This window comes from Solanum lycopersicum, chromosome 1 (genome assembly GCF_036512215.1).
Source record: "Solanum lycopersicum chromosome 1, SLM_r2.1".
Lineage (NCBI taxonomy): Eukaryota > Viridiplantae > Streptophyta > Magnoliopsida > Solanales > Solanaceae > Solanum > Solanum lycopersicum.
In genome coordinates, this window is record NC_090800.1 from 83358570 (window position 1) to 83374526 (window position 15957).

The 15957-nt window shown below is 35.1% G+C and overlaps 2 protein-coding genes across 3 annotated transcripts; one reads left to right on the forward strand and one right to left on the reverse strand.

Annotated features, from left to right (window-relative positions):
• The first annotated feature begins 217 nt into the window (after positions 1–217).
• LOC101265170 (uncharacterized) lies at positions 218–7148 on the forward strand. 2 transcript variants are annotated; one of them, XM_004229977.5, is made up of 8 exons: positions 218–560; positions 651–935; positions 1629–1688; positions 1769–1978; positions 3581–3699; positions 3828–3925; positions 6520–6644; positions 6722–7148. In XM_004229977.5, the coding sequence occupies exons 1-8, from the start codon at positions 336–338 to the stop codon at positions 6869–6871; spliced, it is 1272 nt and encodes a 423-aa protein (XP_004230025.1). In that variant the 5' UTR covers positions 218–335; the 3' UTR covers positions 6872–7148. The 2 variants fall into 2 exon arrangements, with proteins under 2 accessions (XP_004230025.1, XP_025888021.1); XM_026032236.2 differs by having other exon boundaries at positions 222–560; positions 6558–6644.
• A 1367-nt stretch (positions 7149–8515) lies between these two features.
• On the reverse strand, positions 8516–13245 carry LOC101265480 (phosphatidylinositol 4-phosphate 5-kinase 6-like). Its single transcript, XM_004229978.5, has 8 exons — positions 11488–13245; positions 10952–11119; positions 10533–10698; positions 10165–10281; positions 9857–10050; positions 9513–9658; positions 9365–9443; positions 8516–9266 (listed from the first exon to the last, which is right to left on the reverse strand). The coding sequence occupies exons 1-8, from the start codon at positions 12666–12668 to the stop codon at positions 8978–8980; spliced, it is 2340 nt and encodes a 779-aa protein (XP_004230026.1). The 5' UTR covers positions 12669–13245; the 3' UTR covers positions 8516–8977.
• Between the last annotated feature and the right edge of the window lie 2712 nt (positions 13246–15957).

A 15957-nucleotide genomic window follows, 5' to 3' on the forward strand; every position in this document is an offset into this window, starting at 1 on the left:
CTAATTTTGTAAAATTTTAGAAAAATGTATTACTTTGGTAAATTGTTTTATATAATGGCTTAGACAAACTTTAGTTAACGTTTGCTACGAAGCACAATTAAATTAAATCCTAGCTACTCCATTTATTTTAGGTTATTAATTTGCTATTATATACAATTTTCTTTTTCATAAATATGTTTATAATGTTCAACGAGAAAAGCATGTGGGCCGCCATATAACAGATATTTCTCCTACCTGGATATCATTTTTCCCCCCTAAAAATAGGATATGCGAAATTCATTCTATTTCTAGAAGAAGAAGAAGAATTTCTTGGTACCAAAAGAAAGTGGGAAGCTATGAGTAGTTTGTCTTGTCAATGGCTTTCTGGACCCTATGCCTATCCTTCTGGAAGATTCTGCAATCTCTCATCTTCCAACACTTCCCTAGCTGGCTTCACCATATATTGCAGCAATTCTCAATTTACACCTCGAGCTCCCGGCCCCGAATCCTCGAAAAATGATCTCAAATTTGTTCTTCATGATGCTCTCGATGCGTCTGGTGTCAATACTACCCATGCCCGTGTATGTATTTTTGTTTTCGATTATTTTTTCATTAGATTCATATTTTGTTTGATTTTAGTTAGTCTCATATGAATGTGTGATCGTTAACAGATAGCGAGAGAAGGATTCTGTTCACAAATTCAAAAATTATCAAATATTGAGAGAGAAACCAGTATTTGCATAAATAGAGGGGTTGATTTAGGAAAAGCTGCTCTCCATATAGCAGCTGAGGATGATTCCCTAGTTTCGCATTCATCTGTTCCGCTTCCTGTGGATGATTTCTTGGAGAGATTGGATCATCTTTCAATGGGATACTGCTCGCGATATAGCTCTTCTTTTACTTCCTCTCCGGAACACTTCATTCACTGTTTAGAAAAGTATTTGTACGTTAATAAGGTAATTAAGTTTATTTGTTCCTATCATGTTGCTTCGAATCGAGTTAATCTGTTTTAGTTATTTGTTGAGTTCCCTGTATCTGTTTGGAAACGAATGCTTATTGATCAATTGTAAACTGCTTCACCGCCTTATATTGTATATTTGATATGAAGAAAGAAGCTTACCTGCTTCATTCAACAGTACCATCAAGTGGGAGATTAATAGAGTTCTTGGGCAGATTTTTTCCAATCTTGTAGAAAATTTCTAGGTCAACATTCTGTTGCATTACTGCCATGAATGACCATTATTTCGGAGTTAAGTGAACTTGTCATTTACAGCATTTTACTTGAAAAAGTCTTGCACAAGAATCCTATGGGGATCAGATACAAATAACCTGCTATGCCGTTCAACTAGATAAGACTGCAACATACTTGCATACTAAAGAAGTTCCCTTTTCATGACTATGGCACAAATATTATTTAATCTGATTGTGATGCAATATCTCATGAGAGCAACATGAACTTGATTGTTTTTTTAAATCTGTTATTGGAAACCTGTTGAATATTTCAACTAGATGTTGTATCTTCTTGCTTGCATGTTGTTCCTTAATTTGTCGGGAGGAGATACTGTTTGCTTGATTGAAGTTATGGTTGGTCTTACTTCCTCTGTTGATTGACATTATCTTTCAAAATCCTGATATGGTTCAATTCACAGGGTTTCCGAAGGACTGGTGCGACAAATCAATCAGAGCCACGTGCTCTTTATCTTCACTCGGTGTGCCCCTTTACCGCTTCTATTTATTGTGTATACAACTATAGCCTTCATGTAAAACCAACAATTTTGCATTACTTCAGGTTTTAACACATCGCAGTGGTTCTGCTTCACTACTTTCCCTTTTATACTCAGAGATATTGAAGATGCTGCGCTTGTGGGGATTTTTAAGTTTTGATATTGAGGTTTTCTTCCCCCATGATTCTTCCAGCACTCCTCGAGGCTACTGCAAACAAAAAACTAAAGAATCTGATCAATCACATGTCATGACTACACAATCATTGCTACAGGAGGTAAATTTCCCTGAAGAGTGTGATTGAATGTACTTCCATTTGATTTTCTTTCATTGTCTTATCATTTATTAACTGTGTGTTCTAATGTATCCAAAGAATTTCGTTTCCTTTAATATGAGAAAGAGGAGAAGTTTCAAAGCTATTTGTGGTTTTCTAATTCACTTCAGTCAATATTTTTCAATAGACATGACTAATCGTTCCACAAATCAATTCAACAACTTCATTTTATAGTTATTTGACCTGATTTTGTAACTGATTGAAAGAGGAAGATACCGCTTTTACTTTATCAAACCCTTATTAGCTGAGTTATCTTTTGGTTGCTTTGCTTTTATGTTGCTGGCACCTTTTTCTGGGGTCGTTTGGGACAGTTGATTTACTTACGTAAGAGGTATCCTGTTACTGTTCGTTCTGTTTCCATGACTGAGAAGATATTCTAAGAGAAAACTGGTAAAGCTACTTTTGGACAATATAGCTAATCTTCATTTCACAATGTGCCTTCAATGTAGTTACATTTTCTTGCTGTCATATTTCGAAAAGCTCTCCATCTAACTGTCAATAACAACATACTTCGTGTATCTGCACGGGGTGAGATCTGGGGAGGGTAGAGTGTACGCAAACCTTCCTTCTACCTTAGAGGTGAGGCAGAGAGGCTATTTCCAATAGACTTAAAATTAAATGTTCTTCAATTTGTTTAATTCTTCTTATAGCAGTGTTGTGAAAAGCGCGCTTCAAAGCGAGGCGACCCTTGTGCGCTTTTTTATCTTGAGGCGAGGCGATCTGAAAAAAGCTCTCGCTTCAGATGAAGAAGCGAGAAGCGACCCTAAGGCAAAAGCGCAATAAAACGCGCTTACAATTAGGGTTTTTTTTTAAAAAAAAAATAGGTTTTTTTTTTAAAAATAATCTAAAATATAACCTTCTCTCTCCTCATGACTCTTCTTTCACGACTCTTTCCCTTCTTTCTCTCCTCACGACTCTTCTTTCACAATACTTCTTTCTCTCCTGACGATCTCGAATGAGGCTGCCTCTCTCTTCAACCTCGACCGCGACTGCAGGTAACTTTTTGTTCATCTCTTTTTTAGCTAATGTTTATTAGTTCATCTCTATGAGTTTCTTTTTTCCTGAAATATACAATCTTCGTCTGTGCTTCATCTCTCTGAGTTTCGACTACTCTAGTTTTTTCTTCTTCTTCTCTTCTTTTTCTTCATCTCTGCTGCCTGCTCTGTTTCTAATTACTGACTGTTGCCCCTCTGTTTTTTTTTTCCAATTCTTTTGCTTTTTTTTTTTTTTTAAATTTTGTGATCAGTCTAGCAGCCTTGTTGAAGAATAGGAGTTTGAATCTTTGTGATTTAATTATGTTTTCGATTTTTTGCTTTACATGTTATGATTTATGAGTATTTTTGCCTATGTAATTTCTTTCAATCTAAGACTATATTATCTCTATTTAGTTGTTTAATTTTTTTTTAATACTAAATGTCGCTTTTTTTAAAAAAAGCGCGCGCTTCGCTTCACGCTTCTCGCTTCTGTGAAGCAAGCCCTCGTCGCTTTTTTCCGCTTCTCGCTTCCCAAAACACTGTCTTATAGTTGCTCCACGTCCTTATACAGATGCTGAAAGATTTGAAGGATGCTTTCTGGCCATTTCAGCTTGATCATACTAAGAGTCCTTTCCTGAGAGCAGCACGAGCTGCCAACTGTTCAGAAAGTACCAATGATTCCGATGAAAGGTGTTTCAGCGGTTGCAAAATCCATCCCTAAATTCCCTTCTTATACTATAAGACTACACTTGTTATCCCATCTTTTTATATCATTTCTTATTTTGCAACCCATCCTTCTTATATCATTCTCCATGCAGTGCATTCGAGCTTGCATCTGTCAAGGCTGCTCTGCATCGGCTAGAGCGTGGTGTTTGGACCAGTGTTCGTTTTGGGGATATGAGACGTGCACTCTCTGGTATGTGCATTCAAGTTTTTCCCTCTTTCCCATGAAGAAGTAGTTTGATAAGTAATAGTTGTACATTTGGGGTGTGTTTGGTACGAAGGAAAATGTTTTCCATGTGAAGTGTTTTCTAGGAAAATAAATCGGTTTCTTACTTATTTTCTTGTGTTCGGTATGTAAGCAAAAAATGTTATCCTAAGAAAAATTGTGTATAATCTAGATAAACACTATGGGAGGTGGGGGTGTGGAATGGTGAGGCTGGAGTTGAAGATGCGGTGTGTTAGAGGGTGAGGAGGATACAATCAATTGGAATGCCACTTTTAGGACTTGTTTTACCTACTTCCATTAGGGAAGTCATTTTCCTCATTTTTAAGGAATTATTTTTCCTAGAGAAATTGTTGCCAAAATTTTTTTGGCCAACTGAACATGTGAAAATTTAAAATGGTTCCTCCATACCAAACACACCCTTGGATGACACTTCAATAAATCTAGCTGTTCATATTATCTTTGTAAATTTCTATTGAAGTGATTGTTTGGATTCTGTAGATACAAGGGGTGAGTTTTTCAAGAACATGTTTATTGCTAAAAATAAGGCAGCTTAGTATGTTCTGTAAATAGTTACTATTGGAATTTTTTAGTTTTTGGTTGCAGTATTGATTTCCATGTGATGACAATAAGGATACAGTAGTTAGGAGTAGGTTCAGGTGTACTTTATGTGCCATATTTGGCTGCACAATATCAAGAGAAGGTATGCTAATCTTTGTTATTTCTTAAAATGTGTTGTTTGGAGAGTAGGCTGCACTTGAAGCAAACAGAAAGTACCAGCAAATTAAACTAGATAACCTAATACCAAAGCTTTCCAAATGTGTTGCAACTCTACCAGTATGTCACTCCAAAATAACATTGTTCTAGGAACACATGCCATGCCAACTGAAGCGAACATTTTTGTTGAAGTATTCGTGCATTTCCTTTGAACTAAACAAACCACGTTATAGCCAAAAGAGCATGATGTTGTAAAATATACCTGCATTTCTCTTCCTTGATCCTTCACTCTGTTACAAGGGTTTGTCCTGGCCTCCGGTTTGACATGTATTCTTGTATTTCCACCCTTTTGTTGGCGGTGGTATGAGCATATCATCAGCCTTTTCAAGTGACTTCTGAGAAGCACATTAGTTTAACAAGGATGCATACAATCGCTTCATATGATACTCCAAACAATCTCTTCTGCGGTCCTAAGTACATGATCAATGCAAAGGATATGCACACAACTTTCGTTAATATCACTGCACTTGCAAACAATAGCTGAGAGAACCATTCTTTTATATTTGAACCTGCAAGTCTGAAGTCATTGCGATGAGTTACTTAGTTCTCAGAAATTGAGGAGGATGTGAAAACCTTCTTCGAGGAACTTTAGTGTTCCATGTAAATAAGCCAAAGGGAAAGGGGTCTAAGGTTTTGAACCCCTTCCGGAAGTAGAAGAAGAGTTTGCATGCCATAAAGGTAAATGAATCTGAAAAAAGAAAGATCAGTACATAACATTGTTCATTGTGTTCTGAACCATCTCACGACCTTCCTCACACCAGAAGCACATAGCTAGTCAGCAAGACAGAAGGAGGTTGTTCACGTCTTTGCTGAATTTTTGCACATAAAACAACAACTAACATAACTAATACCAATTTTGCTCAAGTTTTCAGCTGTCAGGATCACTCCTCCTGCCTTTTCCATGATTCCATATTTTTCCGCTTTCACCTCCCTTCACGGTGCATGATCATCTGTCAAATTCCACATTGCATAGTTGAAGGTATACTTAAGTTGGATGCCTGCTGTCAAATTTCTTCTTCATGACTCCAGTGGAGCAGGCTTCATCCTAATCTGCGACGGTGATTATTTTGGACTTATACTGATCTAAAAGGATGCATACCTGGTTCTTGTTTAAAAACTAACTGAAAAAGCAAGAAACTTTGGTTCTGTTAAATGAGTAATACTCCTTTAGGGAATTCAGCTCATTTGTATTTCAATCCCACCCGACCTTTTTTTTTTTTTGATGAAGTAAGTAGATTCATTTTGATCCCACTCGACCTATTATATTCAATGACAATGTTAGATAAGAAAGATCAAAGGTTTTCGAGGAGAAATACAGATGAACTTTCCCTGCATGGAAAAGACAATCACTCGTCTTCTTTTAGTATCTTGTTTCTTCTAAACAGGGTGGTAGGAGGGGGTATTAGGACAGCCATTGACAGTGTATCTAAGGCTGCTCATATAATCCAAAAATAAGCTGGAAGATGATTACTTCTTCATGTTTCACTTCCATTTTAATATTTCCGCTGATAAGAAATTATGGTGAGCTTGACCATAAGTAAATTCAATCTTTTTTTGATGGTTGATATGTTTCTCCTAACTAACCTAAAAAACTGGTTGATGTTTAGATTACTCCTTCAAAGTGATAAAAATGTTACCCAGTATGGCTTATATCAAATTTAGTTGAGTGTTTACATGTTTTCTTGTGATATATCCAGAGCCTTTTTATTAGTAAGTTGTCTTGTTGTCAGAACTTCACAATTAGTCTGGTCTATCTTTGCCTGTTATGATCATTATTCACTTGTCAGCATGTGAACGTCTTATCCTCTTGCAAACTGAACCAAAGGAGTTGAGGGATTATGGCGCTCTACTCTACCATTGTGGATTTTATAAGGAATCACTCCATTACCTCACAGTATACCAGGATGGTCAGGTAGTTTTCCTCTGCTCAGGTGACTGTTTCGTCTTCATTTTTATCATTGACTAACTTTGGAAAATTGCATAATGCAGAAGGAATCACTTGATTTGATTGATAATGTGGAGGAAGAAGAAGCTCTGGAGAAATTAATGATTCGCCTTAACCTTATCTTGATGGAGGAAGGTTGGTCTCCCCCCACAGATAACAAAAGTTTCCTGCGCAACAACTCTGAGCCCTGGTAACACTTCATGATAAGCAGGTTCGGGTGTATTTTAAGTATTCACTTGTGGAATCTACGCCTCCAAAGTGTCTAAAAATGGACAAATCCTTTGTAGGATACTGTAACTAATGTATCAAAGAATAGGTTAAATGTAACACAAAATTCAGTGTCATGTGTATAGGAGGATGCTATAGTCCTGTAACTAATAAAATTATGATTAACGATTCCAATTAACTGATGGAATAATAAAATGCTTCGTGGCATAATATGTCTGTAATGACGAAAAAATCAAGCAGAAACTTAGCTCTTCTTTAATTTGTATCGACTTCTGCGAATAAATGGAGTATACGTAATTCTAACTGATCTGTTAGCCTCTTTTATTTTCTTTCTTTTTGTGTGGTAACTTTTAGGGATTTATATATTATATAGCTGTCAGAATTTTAGGAATCGAGAAACAAGCAAATGTCTGTTCCAATTTCTTGAGAGATTGAGCTTGTCGGCAGTTCTATTAACTGGAGCACATGTAAGCAATTAAGACTTGCAATCAGTCAAACTTTGCATCACATCACTATAATTTACAATATTCAATTATTATAAAGAGTAGAGAATTCACAACAGGATATGAGTTTCGTATCTGATTTTTATTTGATTTACAGATTTTATAATATAATTGAACAAACTTTCCTCTAATGTACTTATTTTTGTTGATTTTTTTTTCCTTCAAAACTTGGAGATAAAACACTCCCTTTTGTTTTTAGGCTTTGAAATCAAGGCCTCTATAGTCTATACCCCCACTACAACCTTTAGTGGTCCGTCCTCCACTTCAAGGCTTGCTAACTTTGTAGTCATGTTTTGATTTTAAGAAAATTTCTTCTTGACAAGGTTTAGTCAACTTTTTTATTTAATAGTACGAGAGTTCAATGCAACCCACTCTCCCACTACTGATTCATAGCTATATGGCGTGCACACATGTTCATAGAATCAGTATTTCTACAAACCAAAATAAGACAATTTCAAACTTGGAAGTCGGTCAATTTCTCCTCAGTTAAGGCTTGCTAACATTTTCCATTCAAAATCTTGCAACAGATCATCTGTTATATTCATTTTTTATTGACATCCAAGTAAATCGAGTTGGTCATACTAATACAGTGGATTTCTCTTACTCTTATGATACTTTTGCTGCCCTGTAGGAGAGCATTACCCAAACTAGAAGTATGAGCGCTTAAAATAAGATTCATATGTGCATCCCTATATAGTTAACGACAAGGACCTTTCCCTTGAATTAGTAATCTTTATGTGTCCTCGAGATAAAGAGAGTGTTCTTTTTATCTTCATCTTACAATGGCAATCAAGAAAGTGTTAAAAGGCTCGTACCTAACTTGCTATATAATGTTATCCAAAATTGTCGTCCTCTATTACTCAAGTAGAGTCACATGGAGTTTGACTATATTGCCTTTCAGATGTTTGGGTCAGCCAGACAGTGGCAGAGAGCTTATATCGGATCAGACCAGCAGGGTCTCCTCCTTTGACTTGGGAACAAATGTTCTCGTGTTTTCCTAGAGAAATTTGTTAAACGAGCAGGCTCACACACAAGTATGCTAGCCTGACCTGGTAGATGAAGAGTGGGTGGTTAGACTTGTTACAACTATTGTATAGAAGTATAACATTTTGCCAAAATAAAGACTTCCAATTTCCTCTTTTTCCCCTTTGACGCGCTATACATGTTTATTCCATAAGTAGATTTCCAGAGACTCGTCACTCTAGATCAAAAAATTGGTTTGCAAGAAAAATCCACCCTACCTCAGCTTCACCCTTCTATTTTCATGTACAATTGGGTCAGGCAGGCTTAAAAATTACATGGCTGGACATTTACTCACAAAACTAATCTATGCCTTTCTGAGTTATGGATTATATGCATGTAACTATATAGAAACATAAAAGGAAAAAGCATGTTCAGTGCCCTTCTTTTGCCATGGCTGCTTGTCTTGATGGGGCACATAGCCAGAACCCCTCGTTCCAGGAGCAAGTGTCCGAGCTTTCATGACCATATAGTTCTCATCACTGTTGTGTGGGTTAGCATGGTTACCTCAAGGAATACCGTGGAAGGTCTACTAGCTTTTCTGAAATCTCAGGTGTCTTCTGCAAAAACTTGTAATATGAAGTCCCGAAAACGTTTTGAATACTGCTTGGGATCAACTGCCGAGATTGAGGTTGGATCATATTGAAATGCTTTATATGCATGTTCCAGCTTCTTGCTTATGTCATAATTCTGTAGGATATCGATTATACTAAAGAATATGATGACATCATAATACTGCCCTGTAGGCTCTCCCACTAGCTGTGCCTCGAAATCACTTCTTCTTACTGTTAATTCAGCCTTTGCTGGCATGTTGATACCCAATCTAATGGAAGCCCACCTGCCAAAACCCAAGGGAGAAAAATAGGTTGTCCAGTCAAAATCCATTCAAGTTAGCAGAGAAAATTGACAAATGATATCCTCATGAGTGCAGTTTACCCTGAAGGATCAAAAAGAAGATCCATGTCAGCCCTGGAAATTCGAGGAGTTGATACATCACCATTCTGGTCTGCATTAGCTGAAACAAAAGAAGAAATGAAAATCCTTCTTCCTTTATCATGAAACGAGTGTGGAAAGACATGTATACCAGTAGGAGTCCGAACTCCAGAATTACACGTCTCAGTTGTGACTGGTTCACCAGAACCTGAAACTTCTCGGAAGTGAACTCCCACCAAAAGACTGTAGTCCATGATTCTCTCCTGTTCAAGGAAGTCACAGTCGCGGTCCACTTGCCTGTGGAATAGAATGTTCAGCATACTTTGTAAAAGGAGCAAAACTGGAGATAAAATTCGGAGTGCTAAGCTACAATGATTACATGTCTATGAAGGAACATCAAGAATAAAGCTCTATTGGGAAGATTTATGGTATGTCTGTCACCATTGCAGAAAAAATCATGCTTTTAAAGTACAGAGAAAGCGAAGAAAGAGCCACCTGCAGAACTCTTGGAACCAAACTTTCTGCAGCCTGAATATAAAATTGAGATCCAAGTCCTTGAGAGTAGTAGTGGAGTCAATTTGAGATTCAGATTTCTCAGTAACACGGCCATGGGAAGAACCTTTCAAGTCAAAACGTCTGTGAATGGCATACTGAGTACAGAACAAGTTCCCCATTATGACAAAGCGAACCTGCTCATCAGTTGTTATCAAGGACAAACTCGATTAATAAGAAAAAGACCGACAAACTTGATGCAACAAAAGTATGAACTCGTCAAAATACATAGTTCTAGTTGTCTCATATACCTTCTTCTGGGCAGGTCCAGTCAATTTCACACAATGAAGACCAAAAAATTTAGTAACTAGAGTGTTCTCAAATGCTCGAACGTGATTGTAGTAAGCTGGAAGCATTCCTAAAAGAACCTGCAGTTGTGTGAATGAAGCCCCCATTAACTCATAGAAATGTTTTTAAGTAAACAGAGAAAATATGTGAGATATGATTCCACGATGCTTTGCAAGAGATTATTGGCTAGATTGATTAGAAAATTCACAAAGATACTGAAATGAACTTTGATTACTAAAGAACTAGGCATCAGTACAGAGGCTTATCAATGATGCTGAGCAGACTGCAAAGATTTTCATTCTAACAATCGACAAGCAGAAATATCACTTACTTTTACTTCTGCCTTCTTTAAGGTCTTGATCATGTACTTGTCATCGTTGGTCAAGTAAAAAAAGCTTCCACTTTTTCCCGGGGATGAGAGCTCTCGAAGTGCATCATTTCCACATATAGATATCATGTAATCAGCTGGATCCACTTTAAACAGTTTTCTAAGGGTCCTGAAAACATAGTTATATTTTCAGACTAAGTTCAAGTGATGTTATAATGTTGAAATATTCTCAAAGCTATTCGGATGAGTCAATTGACGGTGCATGTGCAATGCAATACAATGGAACTGCAATGATTGCACAATGTACCTGCAACAACACATTAAGCTGAGCAGTACTCAAACTTCGCTTCAGTTATGCATTTGAATTATAAGATATGTTAATGGAGAATTCAAAAATAGTCCATTTAGTGTATCAACTCAACCTGAAAACTAACGGGCAGTAATCCTTCCATTTGAACTCACACGACTGGTGTGGAGGAGTATGCTTGGATCCTTCTGTTGGGAACTTTGTCCATACCTTTTCTTTAGTGTCAAAAGCTGTAGCTCTTAGATCAAGTGATGTAGCTGGAGCAGGCCTTCCTACAGAATGTCTGAGATGGCACCATAAATTAATTAGCTACAAGCAGCAAGATATTGAATAAGGCTATAAAGATCTAAAAGCACTGCTATGGAAAATGCAAGTTGTCCTCCTTAGATTTAGATACTCGAAACTTATATTTGTGCATCCAGTAAAGAATCCTTGCTACCAAAAATAAATATTATTAGGTAAAGATCCCAAAAAGGGATTCGTGTGTAACGTTCCAAAACCATCAATAGACCAACTTGATCTTTTATTCCTTATTTATTTTCCCAAATACAATGAAGATAGGATTAAGAGCCACAAGAACAACAGTGGTTAGCAATAAAACCAACAGCTTTAGACAAGAAAAAAACAGTTTTATTCAATTCAAATGAGTACCTTATTCCCAGCTGCAAATTAAGCATGAGCTCATAGTTTTTATGCCCTTTTGATATTGTTGTTCCTGGCTTCTTGTTGGGTTGAATTTTGATGCAATGTGGTTGAAATCCTCTTGAATTATCTGAATCGTCAGTTCGAATGCTTCTGGTTTCTTCACTTGACTCTCTTGGTTGTTCTGATAATACACTATTTGAAGCTGCATCAGTTTCTGAACCCCAGCCGTAGCCATCTCCATTGCTCAACCTCCCATCCACAGAATTTCGCTTAGGTCCTGCATTATTTGCTTTTGGAGACTTGGCTATTGGCAACTTCTGCAGAAATTCCCCTTCACATGGCCAAGTAACCATTTTTTGTGAAGGGTAAGCTGATATTCTTTCACCTGGACTAATCTGACATCCTAGTAGATCATTTGAATACACATCCTGAGGATCCCAATCGAAAGTACCTGTTTGTGAACCTGAAGGATAATAAGTCCCACTCTGCTCCCTAGAATCCTTACTCCAAATACCAACATAAAAACTCCCATCTGCCCATCGATACGTGCCATTCCCTTTAGGAAATCCATCTTCCCAAGAACCATCATACCTATTCCCACTAGCCCAAATCATTGTACCATTACCATTCATTTTCCCATTTCTCCATTGTCCAATATATTGATTCCCATTGATCCATTGATATCTCCCTTGTCCATCTGGCTGCCCACGACGCCATTCTCCTTCATAATGATCTCCATTCACATAATCCCTTGTTCCTTTACCATGTTTCATATTGATCACCCAAGAACCTCTATACGTATCATTCGAGCACCCTGTATAAGTCCCTTCACCATCCATATAACCGTTCTTGAACTTGCCTTCATAGGTTGCACCAGAAGGCCAACTGAACTTTCCCTTCCCCATTGTCTTCCCTTTAACCCAATCACCAACATACATACAACCATCTGACCACAAATACTTCCCCTGTCCATTGGGGCAGTTATCGCTCCATTTCCCCGTATAAATATCCCCATTGTTCAATATTTTCTCTGCATAATAAACCTCACCAGGGGCATCAAGGTCATCATCAACATGTGCCACTGACATTGTTGTAAAAATGATGTTTTTGGCTCTTTTCTTTGCAGTTGCTTTCTTTACTGTGAAATCCCTACAGGCCTTCAAAATGCCACTAAGTTCTTTGCTCATCTCTCAACAATAATCCCTTTTAAAAATTTCTCCGTTCCCTTTTAAATTCCACCAATAACCCCTTTTCCTTCCTCCTTTAACCCAAATCAATCTTCATTTGAATCACCAATGTGAGCTTCACATGAACATCAACAATCATTTCTATAACTACCCAAGATCAAAAAACACAAAAAAAATCCAATCTTTATTGTTATATCATGTTTTGGGCTCATTTCTTGAAAAAACTCTGGATTTTCTTTGGTTTTTTAAATATACCAAATTGATGGAGAAGCTAGCTATTGTATTGGAAAAAATAAAAAAAAGCTGGCTTTGCAAATTAACATTAGAAAAAAAAATGAACAATTTTTTCTCTATGTTTCTTAGATTGATTTGCTGAACTGGATTTATCTTTTTGTTCCTTTTTTCAGCTTTTCAGGAATTTGGTGTATTAGGAATACTTTGAAACAGAAGTTGTTAGGTTGATGGAATAGCAAAAGAGCTGAACAAATCAATGACTGGTTTTTTATTTAGTTAAAGCTCTTTTTTCTTTTTTATATGTTTAAATTAAAAAAAGAAGAAAGGAAAAAAGAAAATTAATCTCTCTCTTTGTTCTTTTACTTTTAAAATAATAATATTAATAATAATAATAATAATAATAAATTTTGTATATTTGTGATTGGATATGAATTTTCAACTTGTCAACTAAAGGGTGAACAGCAGGGTATTCTTTGTCTCCGAAATTGGCTCCTAAATCCACTAAAACACCTGACAATTGTATGAATGAAAGACATGTTAGGCATTATGTGTTGCCCAAATTATTTTCCGGTCTTAATTAGGGCTTTCCGACCCCACATATAATATTAAGATTTTGGTGTAACTAACGTGACTCATCGTATCGTTTCATTCTTGATTAGAAATTTTGAATTCAAGTAAATTTTATTCAGAGTGAAATATCTTATAGTGCCCAATCTAAATTTAGATCTTTTTTAATCTATTTAAAAAATAGTTTTAATTTTTCAGAAGACTTATGAAGATTATAAGATTAAATGATTTTTTTTGGATATATCTTTAATTTGAATTACGACATTTAAAATCATTGTCAAGTTAAAATAAGATGCAAATTGAAATAAATAAATAAAATATATATATAATAAATGTAATATTAATATTTTACATCGTAATTAGGAGCAAATATATATTATATCAAATCCCGGTAACCAAACAACTCCTAATTATCTTGTCGACCTTTTTACCATAATATTGAAAAGGTGTTTTGGTTTATCGTTTTCTGTAATTTCTATGTATTTCTGCAACTATTTGGACAACATTTGCTTTTGGACATAATAAATAAGTTATGTTTAAACGTGAATTTTCATTTGGAAAAAAAAATAAAATTGGAACGATCTGTTTGTGGACATAATTCACTTTAAATTAAGTATTTTACTTGGAAGTTCAAAAAATTAAGATTTAGTATTTGCATATACAAAATAACCTCTTTTTTTTTTGTTGCAATTTGTAAATATTCGTAAAATCAGACAAGTATTTGAAATAATATTTATGTCCAAAGGGAACCTATACACTATTGAATTCCATTGCATGTATTATGAGGTAAGTGTTATTTATTGATAGACATTCGTCGATAATGATCATTTTTAAATCTTAATGCAAATTAAATATATTTAAAGATTATCTTTTCAAACTAATATCTCCACGAAAAATCAAATTAAATTTTTATTTCTGGTATTTGAACCTGAAACCCTTATTAATTTGAAACATAGGGTGCAACTATTAGATGCTATATATGTGGTGGTTAACTGAAAATATCAAGAACTTTAATTAATTAAGATTAAGAATCTAATTCAACCAACGTCAATTCATATTGTTATTTAAGAAAGAAAACATATAGTATATATATATATATAACTAGTAGATAACAACATAAGTCTATTTTTTATTTTATTTTATTTGTAATGAAGAGTGAGTGGCGAAGCAGTTTTGACACCCCTTCCCCACGTTTTACAGGGAATATAATATACTTTATTTGTTATTATTATATAATAATACTAATTATATCGTCTCCTACCCTAATCTCATTTAATAATCTATTGGATTTAATTGAAGAAAAGTTCTTCATTTTGTTATGAAGAAATGCAACGCAGGATGTGCTCATCGTCACTAGTCTACAACAATTAACAATATAATTCATATTTAGTGACACTCTATGATATTAAGACAAACTTAAGTGATTTTTTTGTTAATTATAAAAAATAATTTATGAACTTTGACGTAATAAAATAAAAGTTGACTGATCATTGTAAAGGGTAATGCTATAATTTTACTTATGAATCCAATAGAGCCTCGTAAATTTGGTCTAGACCTTGCATTTGTAGTCTAGGAAGCTGCCTTTAATTAATTCAATAATAAAACTCATAAAATTAAATTTTTAAGTTATAAATTACCCAACAAACTTGCACCTTAGAATAATTAAAAATTATCATAAATGTGAGTTGAATTATTGAAATAATGCTTTCATCTATTCTTTTAGATCATTTTGTTGTGGTTGGTCATTAATCTTTGATGAATCACAATTGAAAAAGTTAGTTGGTAGTTACTCAAACTTTAAAGTGAATTAAAAAATAACTTTAATTTGTGCAAAATTATTAGTGATAAGTCATTACCGACAATATAATTGACAATAGATGTTTCTCAAGTTAGCGAATTTATTTTTTTAAAAATATGAATATGTTATTGTTTCTGTTTATGATTACTTGTCACTGTTTTACTTGTCACTGTTTGACTTAACACACTCATTGATAAATAAATTATTGATAAAGCTAACCATATTAAATGATGTTATCATTAAGAGTGTGTTTGGAATGAAGGAAAACATTTTATGGAAAATATTTTTCAATTTTTTCACGTTTGGTTGGGACAATGTTTTTCTAAATCAATTCATTTTTCTCAAAATTAAGGAAAACGACTTCCCCTCAAAAATTAAGGAAAACATTTTTCAAAACTCTACTCCAATTTCAAATTACATTTTTTTTTGGAAAAAATATCAATTTTAAAAAAATATTTTCAATTTTTAAATTTTATTTTTTCACCCGATCCCTAATTTTTGCTTTTTAAAAATATTTTCACCTTCAAATTTTTATTTTTAAACTCCTACCCGGTCATCCCTCTACCCTCCCTACCTGCCTCCCACCCACCCCCAGCCCCCCCAAAAACATTAATTTTGTTTTAAAAAAATACTATTAACTTCAAATTTTTGGTTTTTCACTTCAACCCCCTCCTCCCACCCATTACCCCA